The 24,862-nt window shown below is 38.9% G+C and overlaps 1 protein-coding gene across 1 annotated transcript in view; it reads left to right on the forward strand.

Moving 5' to 3' along the window:
• Nucleotides 1-24,862, forward strand: part of CEP112 (centrosomal protein 112) — a 398,072-nt gene that overhangs the window by 166,835 nt on the left and 206,375 nt on the right. The window contains exons 19-20 of the mRNA XM_041725032.1: nucleotides 3,151-3,258; nucleotides 23,214-23,396. Of these exons, the coding sequence (XP_041580966.1) occupies nucleotides 3,151-3,258; nucleotides 23,214-23,396 (291 nt within the window). The remainder of the gene's footprint in view (nucleotides 1-3,150; nucleotides 3,259-23,213; nucleotides 23,397-24,862) is intronic.

Consider the following 24,862-nt stretch of genomic DNA (forward strand, 5'->3'; position numbering starts at 1 on the left):
AGACATGGCTAATGTTGGAAATGCCAAGGATTTTGGAGTATAGGGAGCGCAGACTGCCTTCTGCTGGAGGTCTGATGTGAAGAGCACTGAAGTAGAGAGAGACTGGAAACCCATGTCTTGAGTTAGAAACAGAGGGCAACAAAGTGGGCTTGAGTATGGGTCCTTCAGTAATTCCTTAGTAAATGTGTTCTCGGCCACTGTACTACCTGTGGATCAATACTCTTACAACTCTGATTGTTGAATTTGGAAGCAGATGACTTAGTGTTATTAGGGTTGCACTCTTTGGATTTTACGAAGAAATACTTAGGCTAAATCTCATGCCATAATTTAGATACCCCAGCCCTGCTGTGAGAAGCAGGAAGCAAGATGTACTGTTGGACAGCAGTAGTGAGGGGCTGTATGCATTATTTTCTCATCTAATGCAACTGGCTACTCTTCACCTAACATCTTTGCTCCTGGAGCCTTAAGGTTTAATCATGTCTGAAAAAATGCATTTGAATGATTTTTTTAAAATTTAAGATGAGAAACTGAAGGAACATTTTTAGGATTCATTTCCTCTGATATTCATATTGTGTCTAATCCTAGCAGTTGCCAAAAAGTAACCTGGAAGAGAGCATGGTGTACAACTAAAAAAAGAAACATCTCAACCAATCAGTGAAGCAGAGTAATAAATATAGAGTAGCCACTGGTAGGACGATTGTCATATTAACTGACAGTTGTTTCAGGAAAAAAAAACAACATAAACTTCTGATACATAGTCAAACCAGAGGAAGAAAGACAAATGAAAAACTGCACTAGGAAGGTGCCATTTTCATGTTATTTATATGGAGTGATTTTTCATTACTATATATAAGAACATTTATTTCTTGCCACATATAAATGAGCATCTGGCAAGAGCAAGACAATCATACATTATCTCTAATTTTGTATGTGATAGAAAGTGTCAGATTCAACATGATCTTGTATATGTTATTAAGAATCTGCAGCTCTTAAATGTTGAAAATTGTTTATTCAGCAAATCTCAAACCTAGGTATATACACTTGGTTTGTCTTTTTTCTGCTTCATTTGATTATTGGGTCCCTATAGGTGCCAGGCAGTGTGCTAAATTGTTTGGATATGTGAGTGAACGTGGGGTTACATTACCATGAGTGAGGCAGACATTAAAATGAGCCCGAAGGAGTAAGTAAATTGTATTATATACTTGAAGGTGATATGTCCTATGGCAAAAAGGAACAGTAGATCAGCAAAAGGGAGACTTAGAGGACTGGGGCAGGAGGAGGGCTGCAATTTAAATAGGGTGGTCAGGGAGGCTTCACAAAGATGACCTTTAAGCAGAAACTTAAGACTTTTTGAAAAAAGCCATGTGACTCTCTGAGGGGAAGCTTCCAGAGGATCTCTGGCATGTCTCTGGCATGCAAAGAGGCAGATGGGCTGGAATGGTGGTGGTGATGGTATAGAGTAGCAGAGATGAATTGAGAGTGGTACCTGGGATTGGAGGAAGCCTTGTGGGATATGGCATAGTGTTTGACTTTTAATTTTTTTTTTAGGATAACAGCTTTATTAAGATATAATTCACATATGGGGTGCCCAGGTGGCTTAGTCAGTTAAATGTCCAACTCCATCTCAGCTCAGGTCTTGATCTCAGGGTTATGAATTCAAGTCCCATGCTGGGCATGGAGCCTCCTTAAAAAAAAATTAAAAAAAAATATAAATCACATACCAGGAATGAAATTCATTATAAGTGTAACAATTTAATCATTTTTAATATACTTAACAATTGTGTATCCATCAGCATAATAGATTTTTTTTAAAAGATTTGTTTATTTTAGAGAGAGCATGAGCAGGAGGGGCAGAGGGAGAGGCAGGTGCAGAGGGAGAGGGAGAGAGTGAGAATCTGAAGCAGACTCCATGCAGAGCGCAGAGCCCATCTCCTGTCTCAGTGTCATGACCTGAAGATCACAGCACAAGCTAAAACCAAGAGTAGGTCGCTTAACCAACTGCACCACCCAAGCGCCCCAGGACAATCAGTTTTAAATTTCCATTGCATCCAAAAGAAATCTGACACCCTTTAGCAGTCAGTGCTCACCCTCAACTCCCTCTCACTCTAGGCAACCACTAGTCTACTTGCTGTTTCTATGGATTTGCCTTCTGTATCACATTTAATATAAATGGAATCATAATACATAGTCTTTTGTGTGTGACTGCCTCCTTTCACTTAGCACAGTGCTTTCAACGTTCCCCATATTATAACACATATTAGTATTTCATTCCTTCTTATGGTTCAGTGGTACTCCTATGTATGGACCTTGTTTTGTTTATCCATTATCCATTGGTGAACATCTGGGTTATTTCATACTCTTTTTGGCTATTATGAATAATGCTGCTACAAACATTTGTGTAAGTTTTTGCGTGGATGTTTTAATTTCTCACCCAGGAGTGGAATTCCTGGCACATATGGTAACCATGTTTATCCTTTTGAGGAACTGCCAAACTGTCTTCCATTTTACATTCCCAGCAGCAGGGTTTGAGGGTTCTGATTTCTCCACATCTTCACCAATACTTGCTGTTATCCGTCTTGATTGAAGCCATCCTAGGGGGCGCAAAGTGATATGCCATTATTGTTTCGATTTGAAATTGCCTAATGGCAGTGATGTTGATCATCTCATATGCTTTTTGGCCATTTCTATATCTTCTTTGGAGAAATATCTTTTCAGTTCCTTTACCCATTTTAATATAGAGTATAATTGCCCATTTCTTAGTGGGCTGTAAGCATTCTTTATGTATTCTTGATACAAGTCCCTTATCAGATACATGGCTTACAAATATTTTCTCCCATTCAGCACATGCCAAGGCCTTAAAAATTCTTGTAGAATAAATATTTGAATATTCAAAGTTATATTTCCATTACAGTTCCATTTTTATAGCATCAGAATGTAGTCAATTATATTCCAGTGTTAATTTTCCTGACAAACTATTAAAGATATGTAAATAAATTGACAGAGCTTTCATTATCTTGTCATCTTAAAATTCACCATTATGATCCATAGGGGGTGTTTAAAATCTGCCATTTTAATGAATGGTCAAACTACAAAAACATGGAATAAATTTTTTGTTTAAAAAATATAATATTTGATTTTTAAATTTTATAGATGGAAAAAGTGGAGGCCGATCTAACTAGATCCAAGTCTCTTCGTGAGAAGCAATCAAAGGAGTTTTTATGGCAGCTGGAGGATGTCAAACAACGATATGAACAGCAGGTTAGTCTTTCATTTTGATGATGCCATTGAATTTTTAAATGCATTTATAATCTCTTTTGTAAGAATTTCATTATAGAGGTACCTGGCTGGCTTAGTCAGTGGAGTATGCAACTCTTGATCTTGAGGCTATAAGTTTGAACCCCACGTTGGGTGTAGAGACTTAAAGATGAAATCTTAAAAAGATATATGATAAAATCCCTTCACAATGAAAATGTTACTAAGAATGTTATTATCAATATATATGAATCATTTGAAATAAAATCTGTTTTAGTAAAATCCAGAAATAGGATTTTAGCTCTTCACTGAAGTCTATTACAGTGGTTTGTTAGTCTGCATGTTTAATTGAAACTTTTATTGTAATTCTTGAGTCCTTCTGTTCCTGTCAGAGCATAAATCTGAGTTGCTTATTTATTTAAGAAATAGTTTTTGGTACCTACCATGTCCCGACTCTGGGCAGAGCAGTAAGCCAACTGACGACGTACCTTTTCACACAGAGCATATACTACGTTTTTTAACAATCATTTAAAATTTTTTTTTCTAATTTAAACTTAGTTAACATATATAGTGTATTATTAATTTCAGGGGTAGAATTTAGTGATTCATCAGTTGCATATAACACCCAGTGCTCATTCCATCATGTGCCCTCCTTAACGCCCAACACCCAATTACCCCATGCCCCCACCAGTCTTCCCTCCAGCAACCCTCAGCTTGTTTCCTAGAGTTGAGTCTCTTATGGTTTGCCCCTCTCTCTATTTTTATGTTATTTTTCCTTCCTTTCTCCTATATGCATCTGTTTTGTTTCTTATATTCCACATATGAGTGAAATCATATTATATTTGTCTTTCTCTGAATGACTTATTTTGCTTAGCATAATACTCTCTAGTTCCATCCATATCATTGCAAATAGCAAGATTTCATTCTTTTTGATGACTGATATTCCATTGTATATACATACCACGTCTTCTTTATCCATTCATCTGTCAAAGAACATCTGAGCTCTTTCCATATTTTGGCTATTGGGACATTGCTGCTATAAACATTGGGGTGCAGGTGCCCCCTTGAATCACTCACTGTGTTTGTATCCTTTGGGTAAATACCTAGTGAGGGCAGTTGCTGGGTCATAGAAACTTGTCAAAGAATTTATCAAACTCAACACCCAAAAACCAAAAAAATCCAGACAAGAAATGGACACAGACATGAACAGACATTTCTCCAAAGAAAACATACGAATGGCTAATAGAACATATGCTACATTTTGGTGAGCAGCCAGCCTATTAATTAAAAAAAAACACAAAATAATTTCGGAGAGTGACTAATGAAAGAGGAAGAAAGTATGTACAGAGGCCTTGTTGGGTGGAGGTGGAAGGGGGATTACCATCAATGACAGGTGGTCAGGGAAGCCCTCTGAGCAGGAGAACCTTGTGCTGAGAATCTTGAAAACTCAGGATGAGCCAGCCATGAAGTCTCTTGGAGGAATAGTATTCCAGGCTAGCGGAACAGTGAGTGCAAGGATCTGAGATGAGAGCAAGTTGAGAGTGTTGAAGGAACAAAAATGACAGAAAAAGTTCAGCAGGAATGTAGAGGGGAAGGTTCCAGCTGTAGGAGATGGGGTGAGAACTCAGCTTGGACTAGGACCAGGACATCCAGAGCAGCCTAAGAGGTTTGGATTTGGATCTGCATCTTGTTTACCTAATAAAAAAAGTTTTATTTTCATCTTTTCTAAACTGTATTCCTGCTAATTCTTGGAATATTCAAGGTGGTTATTAATTTTTACTTATTTGTTTAATTTGCTTGCCTTGTTTCCTTAAACATCTGGAAAAATGTTAATTAGCTTAATTACTAAGTTAAGAAACTTTTTTTCTTTTTAAATTTTTTTTTTTTTTTTTTTTATGTATTATAGTCACAGAGAGAGAGAGAGACAGAGAGAGACAGAGAGACAGAGACACAGGCAGAGGGAGAAGCAGGCTCCATACACCGGGAGCCCGATGTGGGATTCGATCCCGGGTCTCCAGGATCGCGCCCTGGGCCAAAGGCAGGCGCTAAACTGCTGTGCCACCCAGGGATCCCAAGAAACTTTTTTCCTTAAAGACAGTATTTGAACCTTTTTATTCTGAAAACCTGAATAATTTTTTCATTTTTATATTTTCAAGTCCTTATTAAGTGGCTACTACATCAAAAACTAATAATCTCGTAATGATTACTGAATTTTAATCCCTCTCCTAAGTGATAGCAATTAGGGGCTCAGTTGAGTTCCATGAAAAGGAATTCTGATCTGACATGTATGTAACCTTATGGCTGTTATGTTGTTGTCGCTCTTTTAATTTTAAAATGTTTGTAAATATACCTGAGTTACTTTCATAGTGATGGTTTAAAGTTCGCAAATCGGTCCTTCTTTGTTATTTGCATTATCTGCGTTTTGCTCTATTCTGTCTATGCAAATCACACCCATCCTTCAAGACTTGCTTCCTGCTCCTACACTTCCCTACAATGTCACAGGACCTTTTTGGCCCACACCCAGTTCTTCCTTCTCTGAAATTACAGCATTAATCATCTCATTATTCTGTACACTTAAATCAGTTCTTGTATTGTAAAATATCATGTAGAGCTGTTTTTATCCAGGGTGGAGTGCAGTCTACAGGGAAGCAGAAACTTTCTCTTCTATTTCTTCCAATCTCTGTTACATTATATTTCTGATTGAGCTGATAATAGAAATACATTATAGAATTCATTATATCGTTTAATTGATTGGAGTAGAAAATGGGGAGAAAGAAGGAACATAAGATGACCAAATATAAATAAGAATAGTAAGGAAGGTCAAGAAGTGTTGCATATTATGCTCTAGTTATGAGGTATAACTGAGATGATTTGGGGATTAAAAACAATATTAAAAGCAAAAATAAAAAAAGAGAACTGTCAGTTCCTCTAAATAAATTGGTGGAGTAACAGGAAACCCCAACTCTGTCTCCCAGGTGGAGAGAGGAAACTCAACAAGTTAAAAACCATTTCTGTGACACAGATATGACTCAGAAACTATTGTGTTTCAGGATGAGTATAAGGAGGAGACGCATTCTCTTTGAGAGTGTAAAAAATTATATTTTCAGGAGTGCCTATGTGGCTTAGTCTGTTGAGTGTCTAACTCTGGGTTTTGGCTCTGGTCATGATCTCATGGTCTTGAGATCAAGTCTCAAATCGTGCTCCTCCATCAACAGAGTGTCTGCTGGAGATTCACTCACTCTCCCTCTGTTCCTCTCCTCCCTCTCTCTCTCTCTCTTCCTCTGCCTCCCACTCCCCACTCAGTTTCTCTCTCTCTGTCTCTCACTTTCTCTCTGTCTCTCCCTCTTGCTCTCTAAAATAAATAAAAAATTTTAATTTGTATTTTCTTTTTGGTGATAATCTTCTGATGGCAAATATATAACCAGATATAGCCAAGTGACTTCAGTGCCTGATTTGCATTTATTTTGTGATTGTTTTGGCACATCTCTGGCTTCTTAAAGTTGGATACATAAGAAAAATCACCATGGAAAATTAACATTTGACTAAATAAAAATTATTTTAAGTTAAAAAAAGAGGAAATAATATTTTGCAATGAATGTGATAGGCCAAGAATGATTCTCTTATGAAGTTAATAAATTTGTAACAAATAAAAATAATTAGCATATAAATTAAGTAATTATCACAAATCATAAGAAGATCATTAATGTCCCAATAAGTGACCTCGCAAAGGACAGAAACAGATAAGAAACTAATTGAATAAATGGCCATGTAGAAACATCTTTAGCCTTAGTATCAATAAAAATGCAAATTAGAATTAACAATGATGTACCATCTAAAATTGGCAAAAGTTTAGTGAAATTTGTACTTTCATATATTGCTGGTGACATTTAAATTAATGCAGCCTTTTTGGAGAGGATTTTGGCAGTATCTACCAAGAGTCATAAAAAGTATTTATACCCACTGGCCCAGTTATTTTTAATCTCAGACAGAAACATTCAAACAATAATATTAGTTATTTTTTAGGTGATGGAATCATGGTTGATTCTTTTTCTATACTCCCTCCTTTACACATTGTGACTGTCTTTTTTATTTTTTTTAATTTTTTTTTTTTAAATTTTTATTTATGATAGTCACAGAGAGAGAGAGAGAGGCAGAGACACAGGCAGAGGGAGAAGCAGGCTCCATGCACCGGGAGCCCGATGTGGGATTCGATCCCGGGTCTCCAGGATTGCGCCCTGGGCCAAAGGCAGGCGCCAAACCACTGCGCCACCCAGGGATCCCACATTGTGACTGTCTTTTTTAATGTGACAGTTATGTTTTTATTTTAAAAATACACTTACATCGTGTGAATCACCAAATTCTACACCTGAAACCAATTTTACCATATATGTTAACTAACTAGAGTTTAAATAAAAACTTTAAAAAATACACTTGTGTAAACTTATTTGGAAGAATGTAGGTTTCAAAGGTTTTTCTCAGAATGATAGTTTTAAAAATCTACTAAAGTTGTGTCTTTGTATAGTCTTGCCTAAAAATACTTAATAAGAGAAATTAATTTTTTAAAGAATTGATACTATTTATAGAAACTACATGCTGTGGGGTGTCTAGGTGGCTCAGTTCATTGAGCATCTGACTCTTGATTTTGGCTCAAGTCATGATCTCAGGGTTGTGGGACTGAGTCCCCTGTTGAGCTCCATGCTTGGAGTGAAGCCTTCGTAAGATTATCTTCTCCCTCTCTGCCCCTCCCCCTGCTCCTGCTTGCACTTTCTCTCTCTCTCAAAAAAAAAAAAAAAAAAAAGGAAAGAAAGAAATGTTGGCAAATCGAACTCCAATAGAAAAATATACAAAAAAAAGAACTTTGCCCAGAAAAGATTAAAAAAAAAAAATTTAGCACAGAACAAGGCACAGCAAAAAAAAAAAAAAAAAAAAAAAAGAAAGAAAGAAAGGAAGGAAGAAAGAAACTGCTGTTGCATTAACTTTTCTGCATTTCATTTTCATGAAAAGGGGATAAATGATACAATTGTCATGCAAGTGTGTGACAGGAGCTAAAAAAAGCTCACTTAAGGATCTCTCAGATCTTGGTGATTTCACCCATTTTATTCTTCCTGTATCTATAGGCCTGTTTATTAGACTTGGTGTTGAGATTGAAGATCCTAGGCAGTAACTCACTAGGAAAAGACAAACACAGGAATACGAGCTAATAGATTTTAGGAGAATATTTATTTATTTATTTGAGTGAGAGAGATAGAGATAGCCAGAGAGTACAAGCAGGGAGGAGAGGGAGTAGCGGACTCCCATTGATCAGAGAGCCAACTTGGGACTTGATCCCAGGACCCTGAGATCGGGACCTGAGCCAAAGGCAGGCGCTTAACTGACTGAGCCACCCAGGTGCCCCAGGAGAATATTTATTGATGTGATAATATGCCAACTTTTTAAAATCCATTCCAGCAGAAAATTTTATTACCTGGAACAGTAAGTAGTCCCCCAGACCACTCCAAATTGTTAAGATTTTTACTGTGAAAGTTTATTATGAGAAATGATAGGCATATAGTTGTGGTCCCTACAAGCTAGCAAAAGTTCACTAAAAATGAAGCCAATTAAACTAAGCTCATTTCCTTTTTTGAACGGGGGTCAGGCTGGTAGATAAGAAAAGTATGGCTGGACTTCACTGAGCCACCTGGTAAGGTCCTTCATGAAGTCAGTATGGAAAAAATGGTTTAGATATTGGTGCAGTTATGTGGCTAAGTGGTAGGTCAAAGGGCCATCACTGGATGATGATACAGAGGTAATGTTCCCTGCTTCCCCAGAGTTCAGAGGAGTAGTTAACACGTGGGACATGAAAATCAGTACTCTGAAGCTTTAAACAGCTGAAATTAAGATGATTAAATTTATTAGGATTGAATATAAAATCCTATGCTTAGATTTAAAAAATTATCTGCAAAAAATACAAGGCAGGGGTGAGGGTATATGAGGGGTATAAAGGGCAGGGGCAGCAAGGCAGACAGAACAACATGCCTGGGATGATGGGGTAACGGGCCCAGTACATTGTTTACACATCAGGTCACATAAGGAATAAGTCAGTTCTAGTTGCCACATTTGAAGTAGGACATTGACAAAAGCATGTTCAAATGAAAGTCTCCAGAATACAGAAAGACTTGGAGCTATGTCAGTGAGAGTATTTAAAGGAGTTTCAGCAAGAGAAGACAAGACTAAGGAGAGTAACATATCTATTTATTATTTTTTAAAGATTTTATTTATTTATTTGACAGAGTGAGCACAAGCAGAGAGAGAGAGGGAGAGGCAGGTGCCCATTTGAGCAGGGAGCCCAACGTGGGGCTCCATCCCAGGACGCCGGGATCATGACCTGAGCTGAAGGCAGATGCTTAACTGAGCCATATTTATTCTTAAATTCAAAATCAGTCATCTAGGAAATAGTAGGATTGGTCTGTATGGGAATATCCCAGTAGCCAGCAGTTAGTAGACCTGCTCGGGGCCACGGCCCACTTCTGAATGCTCTGTGTGAACTCAGCCACGTCCCTCCTCACAGTGGTCTTGCGAGGCAGAGACTATTACGTATTTTTCCCATCTTCCAGTTGTAGAAACTGCAGCGCATCCTCTTAAGTAACCTGTCCAGTGTCCCACACACTTAACAGATGACAGAATCAAGCCTGAACTGGAGCCATGCTCCACTCTAAACAGACTCCCCTTGCAGTTCCAGGAGACAGAAATTGAACCCATGTGTAGATAACACTGGGAGGCATATTTTGACTCATTTCAAAGTCATTCTTTCCTAAAGAATTAGGCAAATGCTCAGTGGTTTATCTTGTGAGAAAGTAAGTTCCCCAGCCTGAGTGTTGAAGTAGCTGTTGGGGGTGTTGTAGGGGGAGGCTGTGCATTCGTGGGGCTGTCCTATCACTAAGATCCCTTTCGAATCCAGGGTTCTGTGATCTTTCTGTTCATCTGCCTGAGTAGACCCTCAGCCCGTGTGTGTATGTATCGTGACAGATGGAGACATCCCTGACTCCACCACTGACTTGTATGCTTACATACTTGTCTAGCTGGATGTCCTTCTTCAGGGCTTCCACCTGCCTTCTCAGCTGCAGTTTTGTGTGTGATAAGCTTTCTATTATTTTGTTCGACTTTTCTATAAAATGTGAAATAGTAAATATTATGGTTATAGCAACTCACACTGGAATGGGATGTAGATGCTCATCCACCAGGCCTTTGTCTACACTCAAACTGAGGTAGGTGTTCCCTGGGATAGTGAGCCAGTGCCAGGGTGTGTGTGAAGCTGCATACATGCTTCCTGGAAGGTCGGAGTCACTTGATTATTTTGTGGGAAAGCGAAGCAGTTTTACTATTGAGGTAACAATCATATTAAAACAAACAGAGACTTTCCTGTTTTGTAAAATGCAAAGTTCTCATGAATTTTTAAGATAAAATAGGACATTTCAAAGAAACCTCCAGCTTGCAGAGGCTGCTTCAGGCTATGCCCTCAGATCCCCTAGAGGGGTGCTATTCATTTTCACTGCTACCAGGGGTACTTTGGTGGAAAAGTTTAGAAGCACTTATCTGACCTAATCTCCCATTTTTTAATGAGAGAATTGCCATCCAGAGGAAATGAATGACTTGTGCTTTTTTGGTTGTTAGTTTCCTTATTCGGTTTTTATTTTTGAGCCCCTTCCCATAGGGAAAGCATCATGCCAGGAACTGAAATGAAGTGAAAAAAGCAAAATGGTATTTTAAAATATTTTAGCCAGAATGCAGGCATAAAGTGGGCAGATGTGGAGAGAAAAACTTCAAACACATGGGCTAAACACTCACACAAATATCCTGTAAAGCCCAAGCTTTCATCAAGATTTCCTGTTTCTTTCCTGTATAACCCATTGGAACAAAAAGACAATTCTAATTGTCTGCACAAACCTCATTCAAGCTGGAAACAAACAACAAACCAGGCATGCTAGGATTTCCTGAACTATGGAGATTTTTTTGGCAATCCCATATCATTCTTTAGTCTTATATTTTATATCTTCTCTTTTCACTACAAAGCCTTTAAAGGGAAATGTAGTTCAACAGATAAACAAGTGGTCAAATTCTTGGGGAAGAATAAATACTTATTGTTAATGATCATAAAAAACACTGAAGGGCCAACTGCTTACACATTACTCTTAATTTCAAACTTAAGAACATTTTGATAGCAAAGGCAGTGTAAAGATGAGACAAATTATACAAGATAAGTAGTTGGGAAGTTAGAAGGTCAGTTGAGATACTTAATTAGCAGATAACATGCAATTCCCAATTTTTCCCCTATGAATATTTTAGGTGTCTTAATTTTTCTATAATGTTAGACTGTGTAGCCTCACTGGAAGGGGGTACAGTACAAAGCAAGACGTAGAGGCCAGAGAGGGAAGACATGACTAGTTGAGGTGCCCAGGGATGTGGAAGTGTGCGGAGAGAGGTGTTGGCTTCAGAGGAGAGGGGCAGGCCTCTGCTACAAGTAGTGAGAAGGAGAGGAGAGGAAAGATACATAGAAGTTTATAAATCTGCAGCACGAAAATGAGGATGCTCTTAGACTGAAGGTTTTCCTTCATGAGAGAGGAGGAGGGGTCATTTGCTGAAACTAGAAGAATTATATAGACAGCAGGGCCAAGGGAAGTGAGGATGGTTTGATATGATTGTGGTGATCCCATGACTGATCTCATCAGAAAAATTCAGTGAAACTTCTTTTTGGTATCAAGGTCTCTGATGAGGTTAATGACCATGAATTTGTGGGTCTCCCTAAGAGCTCTTCAAAATGGGTTTTCATGCTTTCTGAACATGTGTGTACCTCATTGCATGCCAAGCACGCTCTGTCATTCTCTTTGTTTTCTTTTCGCTCACTCTATCCTATTTCTTTTAAAAGTCTTTTGGCTTGGCTTTCTGTTTCCAGTTTGTAAAAAATAATTTTTGAACCTTAATGACATATCAGCTGCTCTGCTCTCTACATGGTAGTGGAAATAAATGTAGTCATGATCCAGTGATGCTGCAAGGCACAGATTGGCCCTACCGGCAGGAGGCAGAGTGCCAGATTCCTGGACATTAGGTGGCCAGAGTCAGAGACTCAGGCTTTGAAGCTGTAGAGCCCATGGGTCCAGGTCAAGCATTAGGAGCCTATGTCCATAGGATGGGCATTGATGCGTGGTGAAAGGTACTTAAGGCAGGCCTTGTCTTCCTGTTTGTTTGTTTGGAACTTTTCTCATCTAGGTTAAAACAAATGGCACATTTATCTGGAGTGGGAATTAAGAGGGCAAAGATGAACACAGTTCTTTTCAGTAACTATAATGTGAAGTATATATGTTTTGTTTTAGGGATACTTCATTTGCTATGGGGCGCCTGGGTGGCCCAATCAGTTAATTATCTGTCTCTGGATTTTGGCTCAGGTCATGATCTCAGGAGTGTGAGATCAAGCTCCATGTCTGGCTCTGTGCGGAGTGTGGAGCCCGCTTAAGATTCTCTCTCTCTTGGGCAGCCTGGGCAACTCAGCGGTTTAGCTCTGCCTTCCACTTAGGGTGTGATCCTGGAGACCCTGGATCGAGTCCCACGTCGGGCTCCCTCCATGGAGCCTGCTTTCTCCCTCTGCCTGTGTCTGTGCCTCTCTGTGTGTGTGTGTGTGTGTCTCTCATTAATAAATAAATAAAATCTTAAAAAAAAAAAAAAGATTCTCTCTCTCCCCTTCAGACCCTCCCCTCAGACCTCACCCTTGCTCACCTGCTTGCTCATTCTCCCTCTCTCTAAAAAAAAAGTAAAAAATATATAAAAATAAAATGAACAAAAATGTGTCCTAGATAGTGATATGGCTGATTGATGATTCCCATTCTTTAGATACCTTAGAAGTTTATAATATAGAAGCAGTGTCTTTCCAATCATTCATTAGTTAATGCATGTTTATTGAGTGACTGCTTTGTACTCACCATAATTCCAGGTGCTTAGGATATGGCAGCAAACAAAATACAGTGTCTGCTCTTATGGTAGAGGAGACAACAGCAACAACTCTCTTTCTATATCTCTTTGTGTCCCAAAATATAAGGTAAGGTAAGGTAATGACAATTTCTACAAAATAAAGCAGGATAAGGTGTTTGGAGTGAAGGAGCTATTTTATATAGAGTTGTTTCATGTAAGGTGTTATTTTAGATACAGACTGTGAAAGTTGCTAAAGATATGATACTCAAATTAAAACCTGCATGAAAGGTAGGAGGAAACCATACAAAACTTGAGAAGAGGAAAGAATATTTTATACAGAGGAAATGGGTTGGTATGTGACTGGAATGGGGTGAGCTAGGGGAGAGAGTGTTAGGAACCAAGGTTAAGCTGTAGGCAGCTTCTATCAAGTTTTATGGACTGTGGTGGGAAATTTAGGTTTTATTCTGAGTGTGATGGAAAGCCATTGGAGCATTTGAGCAAAATCTGGTCTGAGTTTTAAAAAGATTTCTCTAGCTGCTGTGTGGAGCACTGATTGTAAGGAAGGTGGAGGAGAGGGCTAGTTAGGAGGGATGGCAGGGCTCTGGTGAGAAATTACCAAGGCTTGGACCTGGGGGGTGTGGTGGGGATGATGGCAAGTGCTTAAATCCGGATGTATTTGGCAGGAAAGACTTGTTAATAGATGGGAAATGGAGTGTGAGGGGAAGAAGGAACTCAAACGGGACTCCTCAGTTTTCCTGCTGAGGAGCCAGGGGAATGGTGGTGATGGACCCGGGCCCATGAGTAGAGAGAGAAGAGGAAGGAAGGCCCAGGACTGAGCCCAGGGGCACTACAACACTTAGCAATGAGGGAGAGGTGGAGGGAACAGAGGCTGGGAAGGAGCGGCCAGGGAGGTAGCAGGAAAACTGAGAAGGTCTGGTTTCCCATAAGCCATGTGCAGGAAGTATTTCAGGAAGGAAGTGTGAGCAGCTGGCTGTTCCAGGCGCCTCCAAGAGGGGAAATTAGACAGGGACTGGAAAGCGCCCACTGGATTTGGCAAGAAGGCCTCTCGCCACCTCGTCAAGGCCAGTTGCAGGGGAATGTGGGAGCAGAAGCCTGAGTGGAGGGAGAATGGGATATGAGAGTTCCTTTTGAGGAATTTTGAAAGGAAAGGGAGCAGAGAAATGAGGTGGTAGCTTGAAGGATATGTAGGGTCAGTGGAAAGTTTTTAGAAAACGAGATAAGTACAGACATTTGTTGGTAGCTGAGCACGATCCATTGGGGAAGAAACCAGCAATGATGTAGACAGTGGTGGGATGATTGTGAGAGCAAGTGCTTGATTTGGCGCGAGGGGATGGTGTTGGTGCACAGATGGCAGGGTTCTCCTGAGGTGACAATGAAGATGGCCACCCATCCGAGTCACAGGAGAGGCAGAGACTAGGCAGGTAGACACATCTGTTTGGTGGTCAGGAAGATGAAGTAGTTCCCTTCTGACTACTTCTATTGTTTGGCTGTTCCTGAAACCAGCTGTTCATTCAAAACGATGAATGTTCTTGGAGTGTTGGGGTAGGTGATATGAGGAAAAGATGAAGAAAAAAGGTATAGTCCATATCTTAGAGGAGTTGGTAGCTGGGTTGATCTGTTTGTCCTTCTAAATTCCATATTAGCTGGGAAACTGATGATTTTTCTATTTCCTTATTCATTCAGCAGCAGTGATGTGCTGGGTTAAGAAAACCGAATGTGTTTTAGAGGAACAGATAAGAGGTAAAATAAATTAAAGATAAAATGTACAGTGAAGACATGTTTTCCCTCAAAATGTTGAACTCTGTCTAAGAGGGTGATTTCTCAGTTAATGAATTTTCTCAGTGTTGAGTGGCTTGAGTTGACCGTCATTAAACCATGGAGAAGAATCTTGAAGGATTTGACTATCTGAATGAATCTTTCCTGGGTTTTAATTGAGATCTGGCAGACAGAAAATAGTAGCTAATTTTTCAGGCAGTTTTAAAAGGGTCATTATTGTCACCCATGACCTACGGGTGCTGGCGAAGTATTTTGGACATGTTAAAGAAAACTGCAGAGAAGAGTACTTACTTCCCCCATGTGCAGCATTTACCAGCGTTCCTCCACCCCCACTGGTGTGCCTCCAGCCATCCACCCTCCAGGATTCTGAGCTCCAACAGCTTCTGCAGGCACTCGTCCCTGGCTGTCGATGGCTCACAGGAGGGGAAAAAGAGAAGTGGCCGTGTATGCTGGGAGGTCCTCATTCCATCTCCAATAGCAGTTAGCACAGCAATATCAAACTTTTTAAAAAGAGAACTTGCATAACAAAACTGAATTGTTGATAGACAGATTTCATAGATGGGTTTTTTGTTGCAGTGGGTATCATTTAGTCCCAGAGCCACATGGTCACGCACAAATAAATTTTACTTCTGCTCTTGACTCACTGACTATTTGTTGAGGGGGGGGAGGTGCCTGTTTCTATGAAGATGTTGTTCATAAAGTCAGACTATACCATGGCATTTTCTGTGCTGACTTGTGTGGAATTTTTACTCTGACTGCAATGGCTCAGGCAGATTGTATATGTCCTTAGGTTTATCTTTCTTTTTTAAGTTTTTGTTTGCATTCCAGTTAGTTGACATACAATATAATATTAGTTTCAAGTGTACAATATAGTGATCCAATCATTCTGTACATTACTTAGTGCTCCTCCTGATAAGTATACTCTTAATCCCTGAAAAATCCTTGTTTGTTTTTTTTTATTGCCAACTCTCTAAAAGAAAGTACACCTTGAATTATTAGCCTCATATATATAATAGCTCATGATATTTGAATTGACCTTCATCTCTTTTTTTTTCTTTTTTTCCTCTCTTTTTTTCTTCTTCTTTTTTTTTTCTCATCTCTCTTTTTTAAAAAAGTAGCACATTTACAATAGTTTATGAGGGAATCCCTGGGTGGCTCAGCGGTTTCGCGCCTGCCTTTGGCCCAGAGCGCGATCCTGGAGTCCTGGGATCGAGTTCCGCGTCGGGCTCCTGGCATGGAGCCTGCTTCTCCCTCTGCATGTGTCTTTGCCTCTCTCTCTCTCTCTCTATCATAAATAAATAAAAATAAATCTTTAAAAAAATACAATAGTTTATGATTTTACTAGGCAGTGGCCTTCCTATTCCTCTACTCACACTGAAGCAGGGAGGAGCTACCAGAACTGCAGTAGCATTGTCTTGAGGAGGAGATCCAAAACCTCAGGAAAATGAGAATATTAGAATGATTTTGTTATTTTAGACCAGATAACCTACTCCTTGGGAGGACTTAGAAGATACTGCCTTCACTAAGGTGTTGAGGAATGCACTGATGGTGGGTGCCTGGATACTCTTGAGCAGCTACGTGGTGGCTTCCTCCATATGCTGGCCCTGATAGTAGGAGATGCTGCTTGGAATGGGGGTGCCCACTTCCAGGAGGATGGTAGGGTTTCCAAATGGCAGACACCAGGGGAGGAACTCAAATGTCGGATGGGAGGTAGAAGTGATTACTGTAATGGGCCCCAAGACTAGAGAGGCAATCAAGGTGTCTTGCCTGGCAGGGATCTGTGGTGATAATGAATAGAGCATGATGTTGAGGGTTAAGAGAGACCAACGAGAGTACTGCTTGTACAACATCAAGAAAAAGCCAAGAGCTGGCAAGAGAACTTTAGACAGCTCTCTACTTGAGTAGAAAATCATGGTCTTAAAAAAAAAAAAAAGAAAAAAAGGAAATCATGGTCTTTCATTAAGTTTCCAGATCTAAGTTCACAGTTTGTAGACCCAAAACCAATGTATTTGAAGGGAGACCATGTCCCTTGATAAGGACTCTTACAATGCCAAGGAAATGCCATCCAACTTGGTACTGTGCACAATGGAGAAAGCAGAAATGCCACCAAAGTCTTATCTTCTGGATTTGACTACTGTGAATCTGATAAGAGTATAATTCCTGAGATTTCTGAGACATAGATTAATAGAAGGGTAATGTAGATATATAGACACAAACATTTTCTAAGAAATGAGACTATGCTGTATTTTCTACTTTTATTAAAATAATGTTATGTGAAATTAGTATACTAATAAAGAAACAAGGAAAACAAGGAATTTCTGAAGTTTTGAAAATGTTTCTTTGCCATATGAGAGGTGACTTCTTAGAATATTAATAAAGATTAAAATAAGATTGAGATGTGAGACACCTGGGTGGCTCAGTTGGTTAAGTGACTGACTCCTGATTTCAGCTGAGGTTGTGATTTCAGGGTGTGAGATTGAGCCCCACATTGGGCTCATGTTGAGCATGGAGTCTGCTTTGGATTCTCTTCCCTGCCACCCACCTCCACTTGCATGTGTGTGCACTCTAAAAAAAAATAACAAATTGACGTCAGAGTCATTTTTAATTTTATGGCTCAATTTTGAGAGCATTAATTTACTCACTATAATAAGAAAAATAAAATTTACATTCTTAAACCTTTTCCACTCACTCCTTCCACTCTGTTTTGTCAATTATAGTGTTATGTATACATTGTGGAGGGTTATAACATTTGTATTCTGTTCTATAATCATGATTATCATAATTACATAGAGTTAGTTTTTTATTTAAATCATTTGTATGCTCACCACCAGGACTTTTTTTTTTTTTTTTTCACCACCAGGACTTTTAGCACAACTTCCTCATAGTGAATTTCTTTATTTTGATTCATCTGTTGAGTGCTGAGATTTCATCATTAAATCGTTTTTTTCCAGGAAGGGCATCTCATTGTTATATTCATTGCATTTTTGCATGAATGAATAATGTTTCCTTATTTTTGGCTGGGCATAATACACTGATGACCCTCTCTTCCCTAAAGCTTTGTACATAGTATTCCCCTGTATTTTGGCACTAAGCATTGTCCATAATACCCCTTTTCTAGTCATCTCTTGGTTGCCTAAATTTCATCCTCAAGTATTTTTTTTCAAGAATGGTTTGGGTTCAGTAGTTTTGAGTTTTGTTATAGTATTCTTGAGCTGTTATTTTCCTCAATAACACAAATACATAAATACAGTGTGTTTTTTTGATATACACACTTAGCTCTTCATTCATTAATGGTAAATTTTATGATATGTCTGTGTGTACATGGATTTTCTTTTGCTGTTTTCTCTCTGCATTTTCTTCTCCATCTCTTTCCTTATCTCAAGTATCTTGTCAATACGAGGGATCCAGTTTTCAGCCATGCTTATTCAGTTGATTGATGTTTCTAATTTAGAATTAATTTTGTGATCAGGTTATTTTGGTCCTTAGCTAATTCTATTGTTTTCTCTTCTTGTCTTTGGGTTCTTCTTGCACCGCCCCCATGCTCTTACTAGGTCTCACTGTCACTCCGCTTGTTCCTGATTTTGAAGTTGTATTTTCTTTCCTCAAGAATGATGGGCCTTCTTTCCTTTCTTCTCTCCTTTTCCCTCCTCCCCACCTTTTTTTTTTTTTTAACTAAGTTTGTTTTTTACTTGATGTAACATTTACTTTCTACAGCTTGAGATGAGGAGAACAAGGAGAACTGAGTTGGGGCTATGAGCAACTCTTTGTTAGAGAAGTTGATGCCTACTATGCCTTTTAACATTTTACTCATGTCCTCCACCAGGATGTGCTCTCTGTATTGGAGGGTTTTTTGGGGGGGGGCAATGGGAACTCTGAAGCCTCTGTTCATCAGAACCCGCCATAATTTTTCACTTTCTCAGTTTTACTCATCTCTTTCCAGCAGCCAGTTCTCCCCCACGCAGTCACCCTCCCCACCCTCCCATTAGGAGATCTTCCCCAGCATTCACCAGCTCATGTCCCGCCGTGTCAGAACCTCTCTGTCATGGATGGCCAATGTGACAACCCTCTTTCTTTGTGGGGCTGCTGCCAGTGAGTGTTCTGTTGGTTTTTAATGTTTGTTTTGTTGTTCTTAAGAATTTTTCAGCTGTCTTGACTCAGAAGTTCCGGTGCCAGGTGTGTTCACTGTGAAGCCTAGGTTGCCTCAGAAACCATTTGTTCCCTTACTGCCAGAAACATCCCAGCAGCAGCTGAATGACTGACCATTAGGGTGTGATGGGGAAGCTTCCTGGATTAAGATTGACACTGTATTACCTGGGTAGCCTTTTCATCTCTCCCAACTCTTCATCTTTCATACTTCTGTTCACTTGGAATTAGAGTAGCTACCATTAAGTTGTAAGGCACATCCATCCCCAGAGCTCCTAATTGAAAACTCCTTCCCCTTTTTCCTTTCCCATCCAGAGCACAGGAAGGGCCTCTTTTTCTAACAAGGCTTGTAGAAATATAGATTTTTGTAATTTGGTTATACATAAGGTTATTTTAGTTAGTATTTTGCACCACAAGTCCTTTTTAAAAATGTGTTGGATACATTCTATCACTTGCACAATTTATGTTTCTGGTTTTGAAATTTCTGACATTGAGATGTGTTATTGAGTTGTATTCGTCTTCCATGGGTTATGTACTGAGGAGTAATGACTCTGTCCATCCCCCTTCTCCTTTTTCTTTATGAGATTATTAAAAGATGTTCAGGCCACATCTGCTGACACGGATTTCACTGTAAAATAGTCACCAGGACTAAAAAAAACATATATCCTAAGACCCTCAGAGACTTGGCTATCTGGTTGTTCCATCTTGGTCTTTCTCAGAGCCTGGAATGTACTTCTGCTCTTGGACACTCAGGTGAAGTTTCAGTTAGAATGAGGACATCATCATCAGTTTGCAAAATGATTTAGTCTGTGATGGAGGGCTGCGCTTTCAGGGACTTCAGAACTTTAGAATTTCACTCTTGAACTTCATATGTAGTGTGTATAGTGTATGTGGGGTAACGTGGTGAATGGAGCACTGTGTCTCCCATTTTTACCTTCAAAAATGTCAATTTCAACCTAATAGCTTCTAGGCAATAAAGCCAATTTCTCACCCAAACCCCAACCACCAAGCCATCAAGCCCAGCATCTCAGGGGACTACCAGATACTACCAGATGCTTGTACTTGAGAGCTATTCATTTCACTTTCCCTGGAAGACATGCTGATCTGCTTTAATACATGTTGCGTGGGTGTACATAGCCAGTATTGGTACCTGGCCCACAGCCCAGTGCTTTTGGATTAGGGAACTTAAAGCTTTCCCTTCTGTATCACAGGGAGCTCTTTAGCTGGCCTTACTTTAAAAGGTTCCTTGGTGTTGGTGCGTCCTATTTACCCCTGTAGGATATATCACCTTGACATAGAGACCTTATTGACCACTGAACATTCATCGCTTGGATGCTGTGTGCTCTTACATCCTCCACATTTTCGATGATTTACAACCTCCCGATCACCATTAGCTCCTTTAGACATGATTGTTGGTCAACCAGGAGTATCTAGTAGTCCAAGATAAAAAGGACACCCTACTTCATGTTTACCTTTGAGATATACCTATAAGTAAAGGACTGAGCTGGAAAAGCCAAAAAATTCTTTTAACATTTACTGACAGGGAAGAGGATAGGAATCAGTACAATCTTGAATTTAAACAGATTTACTTTGGTGATGGCTTTGTAGTAATGAATATCATCATTAAGATGTTTCCAGAACATTAGAGTTTTTTTTCTTCTGGACTCCACCACTTATCAGGAGAAGACATGTCTACTAGTTGATGCTAACAGTAAGGAATCCTAGGCAAAGACCAGAAAGGTTCATAATATCTAGAAGTTGGCCAAGTAGTGTTGGTTTGAACAGACAAACCTGAGCTGTTTCACTTTAAAAGGCTCCAGAAACCCTGAGATTTATTCATTCATGAACTAGCATCACTGAACAATGGTTCCTGACATAATAACAAACCACTAATAATTTATGAACATCTATCTTTAGGCTTGAAATTGCACTATCTCTATTTCATTTGTTCCTAATTTTTAAAAAATGAATAAACTGAAATCTGAACCTGGGCAGGGTCATTGATCAGTCTACTGGAGCTTTTCAAAAAACTCTGAGAAAGTTACTATGGAAGTACATTATTTAGAGCCTAAAATGAGGCAGCTTCATTACTAATGATCTCATGGCGACTTCTGGTCATGTGTTTTTTCTTGGGGGAAGAGTTCTATAATTCTTCTGCATTGATTACAGGTCAGCTGGTTACTTTTTCCTGGAGTATGTAAAATATGCTGTTTTCCATCAATTTTAAATCACACCCATTCTCTCAATTTTTCTGAGGCTTTTGAGTATCCGGATATCCGTAGAACTCTCTACCTCCATCTATTTCCTTTCAGTGTGTGAACTTATATGATTTTAAATAAAACTTATAAATTTATTATAATAATACTTGGTAGTGTAACATTGAGTAGAAATAATAATGTGTCCAAGAACTAAAAATATCCCAACTCAATAATTCATAAACTCAGATGCCTGAAATAATGCAGTAATATCAATAAAATTTTAAATTCTCTCTGTTCTTGGGATTAACATTGTAGTTGTGTGAGTCACAGAGTAAAGCATGCCCATTAATTTTAAATAAAGAAAACTTTACCACTTGGTATATAAAGAGAAGATGGTTATATTATATTTTCTATGTATTGCCAACAGTAGAATAATAGGGAAGAAAGATCCCTAAATTTGAAGTAGACACAAATTCACTAGAATGTGTCTTTGTTCTCAGATGCAAAATAAATGTTTCTGTATTACTTTATACATTATTTTGTTCTGGTAAGCACATGTATCGAGAAGTGAATATCTTTTCCTTTCTTCTCGATAGTATATATGTAATACATTCATAAGTGGTCAGAAATTTCTTGTTCATTTTCCACTCTAAGAAAAATCACAATAAGAAAAAAATGATGAAACCTGTGTTTATAAGCATATTCAATTTGTGTTTTGATTCTCAATTTGCAATTAGAGGATGAGAATTTCAAATCTCAAAAGAAAATAACTTCTGAAATTTAACGTAGCATGCACGCATGGAGAAATGAATGCTATCGCTTTAAGATAAGGTAGTCTGGTGATTCATTGCACGAAACAAGAAACAAGATCGATTTGGAGCAGGCTCCTACTGTTAGCTTTTTTGAAGATGGATTCTCACGCCGAAAATAACACAACATATTCTAGATAACAGCAGTTTTTCCCCCTGAAATCCACCAAAACTGAAGAAAAATCCAAGTGACTGTTCTTAGCAGCTGTGTGGCCCGGAGTTCACTGGGGAAGCTGGCTTCCTGCAGTCCCCTATTCATCACCTGCTTCAAAGACAGCCTGGCTGGCTATAGTGTGCAGGCCAGGTAGGGTGCCATTGTGCACAGTCTGGGAGGATTAGTATCAAAGCTGCGGCAACCAGGCCCTTGGTCTCGGGCTGCCATTCAGTCTAGCAGGGAGAGGCTAAGACTGGCCAAGGTCACAGTCTCCAGTGTGGAGTGGACTGGGAAAGGATCCTGAGAATAGAATGCTCTTTATGAAATCATGGCGCAAGCTTGCAGCACAGCAGGTGCCCTTCTGGAACACATAACATCTGTTTATGTTGGTCTACCGTAGCTGACAACAAGATAATAGAGCTTTGAAATTTATCATTTTATTTTTTAAAAAGACAACTGTATATACAATAATCCAGATGCGTATTTAGCTTCGAGCTTTTATTTGAAAATCATAAAGAAAACTGACCGATTTAATTGCTGCTTTTACGTGTATATATTGAAGCAAACAGCAAAGCGTACTGACTATTAACCATTTATAACCATTGCTGATCAGTAATACCCGAATTCTTGGGTAGGAAATACCTAGCATTCAACATAATTTTATTCAATGTTCAGGCATTTATGTCAACAGATTGCAGAACGATTTCCTGAATATGCCCAACTGTCTTGAATATTAGGAGGTTTGGATAAAATCCCTCCCCCCCACCCCCCACAGACGAGAGTATTTCAAGGGTGAGGTAATAATGACGCAAAAATAAAATTTTCAACTTGGACAAATTAGAGAAAAATTAAGCTGTCCATGAGTTGTCATGACGACAAGGATGTTCTGTTGATGAACTGTCCTCCTCATTGTCCAATCAGATAGTAGAGCTGAAGCTGGAGCATGAACAGGAGAAGACGCACCTATCACAGCAGCATAGCGCAGAGAAGGATAGCCTAGTCCGAGACCATGAACGGGAAATTGAAAACCTGGAAAAACAGCTTCGCGCTGCCAATATGGAGCACGAAAATCAAATTCAAGAGTTCAAGAAACGAGATTCACAGGTAATTATCAATAATATTTGATAAAACGGGTATCTATTTTTAAAAAGTCATCAGCGTTTAGTGTTTTCTTATTATTCTTGTTGGTGCACGCTGTTTGATCATTTGCAAAACTGACATATAAATGTGATTTTTTTTTGTTTTCTTCTCCCTACCCCCCCGTTTTGAGGATGAATAAGGCTTTAACTACAGAAACCACAGGTAGCCAGATTAAAAATCCCATGGCGCGCTATAACTTGGCCCCTTTTTTATAATCTTGTCTCGGTGCCTTTCATGATGGATTTTTTTAAGGTATCTGCCCCTTACCCCTCCCCTCAGCCTCAGCAAATCCCTATGAAATATATCAGCCTCACTCCTTGCTTTTTGTTTTAATCTCTGTAGGTAATCAAGCAGCTGTTTTAATATTTGCTTTTCCTTCCTGGTATTGCTTTTTTTTTTTTTTTTTTCATTAGACTCTATATTTGATTAGATCACTCAGATGGTAATTGATAAAAATGACTCCAGAGAAGGGCTATTTCCCATCAGGTCTGTCGCTTTTTCCTACATGCACATTGCACATGCCTCCTAGCCTCCATCTCTGGAGTCCCTGTTGGAAGCCATTTGGCAGAATAACCCCCAGCTGTGGTAGCATTTGACTCTTCAAACTTATGGATGAAATGTGCACTGTCAGCATGGAAAATTATCTTTATAAATTTCAGATGAAAAAAAAATCTTATTGGGTGTGTGCATCTTTGTGGTACAATACGTTCTTTAGGGTATATATAATCAAAGGCCTTTAGTGTATCCTCTTGAGATTGCTGGGACATTTTATTAAAGAAAAATTGAGGAGCAATTGATAACAAAAAAAGATAATTTTCTTTTCCAATAAGACCATATCATATACTAGGTCTAAATACCTCTTTTCCCATTGAAATCTTCACCATATTATTCATACCACACATAAGCTTCTTCCTAGTTATCCTTTCTCCCCAAATAATACAATTTTTAAACAATGAACTAAGCCTTCTATTTGTTATGACATGTGTTTGAACAATTTTATATAATCATCTAAACAATAAAAATACTACTGATTAAATAAGATGTTTATTTCTTGGGTGGAGGGCGGGAGGCGGTAAGGCAAAGAATAGGAGTTATTGGTTATTTTTCATTTGACCTTGAGTTGTCTTTTACCTTCAGAAAATGACTGGGGCACTATAAGTATACTCAACGTGGGTTTTTTTGGTCAATGTTATACATTTATAGGAAAACTATTTTCAATTTGTTTTGGGGGGGTTTGCTAACTAAAAAGGTAGTCATTGTAGTAGCCATGGTACCAGAAGAGTCAGGTGGTTCCTGCTAAATCAACGTGTATTATATTTTTGCCACCAACCTCATTAGAGCCTTTATAAAATATATGCTGATCTTCTGATTGTTAGCCGTATAATTTACTAAGAATATTTTCAAACTTCCATTCTTCTTCAAAGATGATG

Source organism: Vulpes lagopus, chromosome 12 (genome assembly GCF_018345385.1).
Source record: "Vulpes lagopus strain Blue_001 chromosome 12, ASM1834538v1, whole genome shotgun sequence".
Classification (NCBI taxonomy): domain Eukaryota; kingdom Metazoa; phylum Chordata; class Mammalia; order Carnivora; family Canidae; genus Vulpes; species Vulpes lagopus.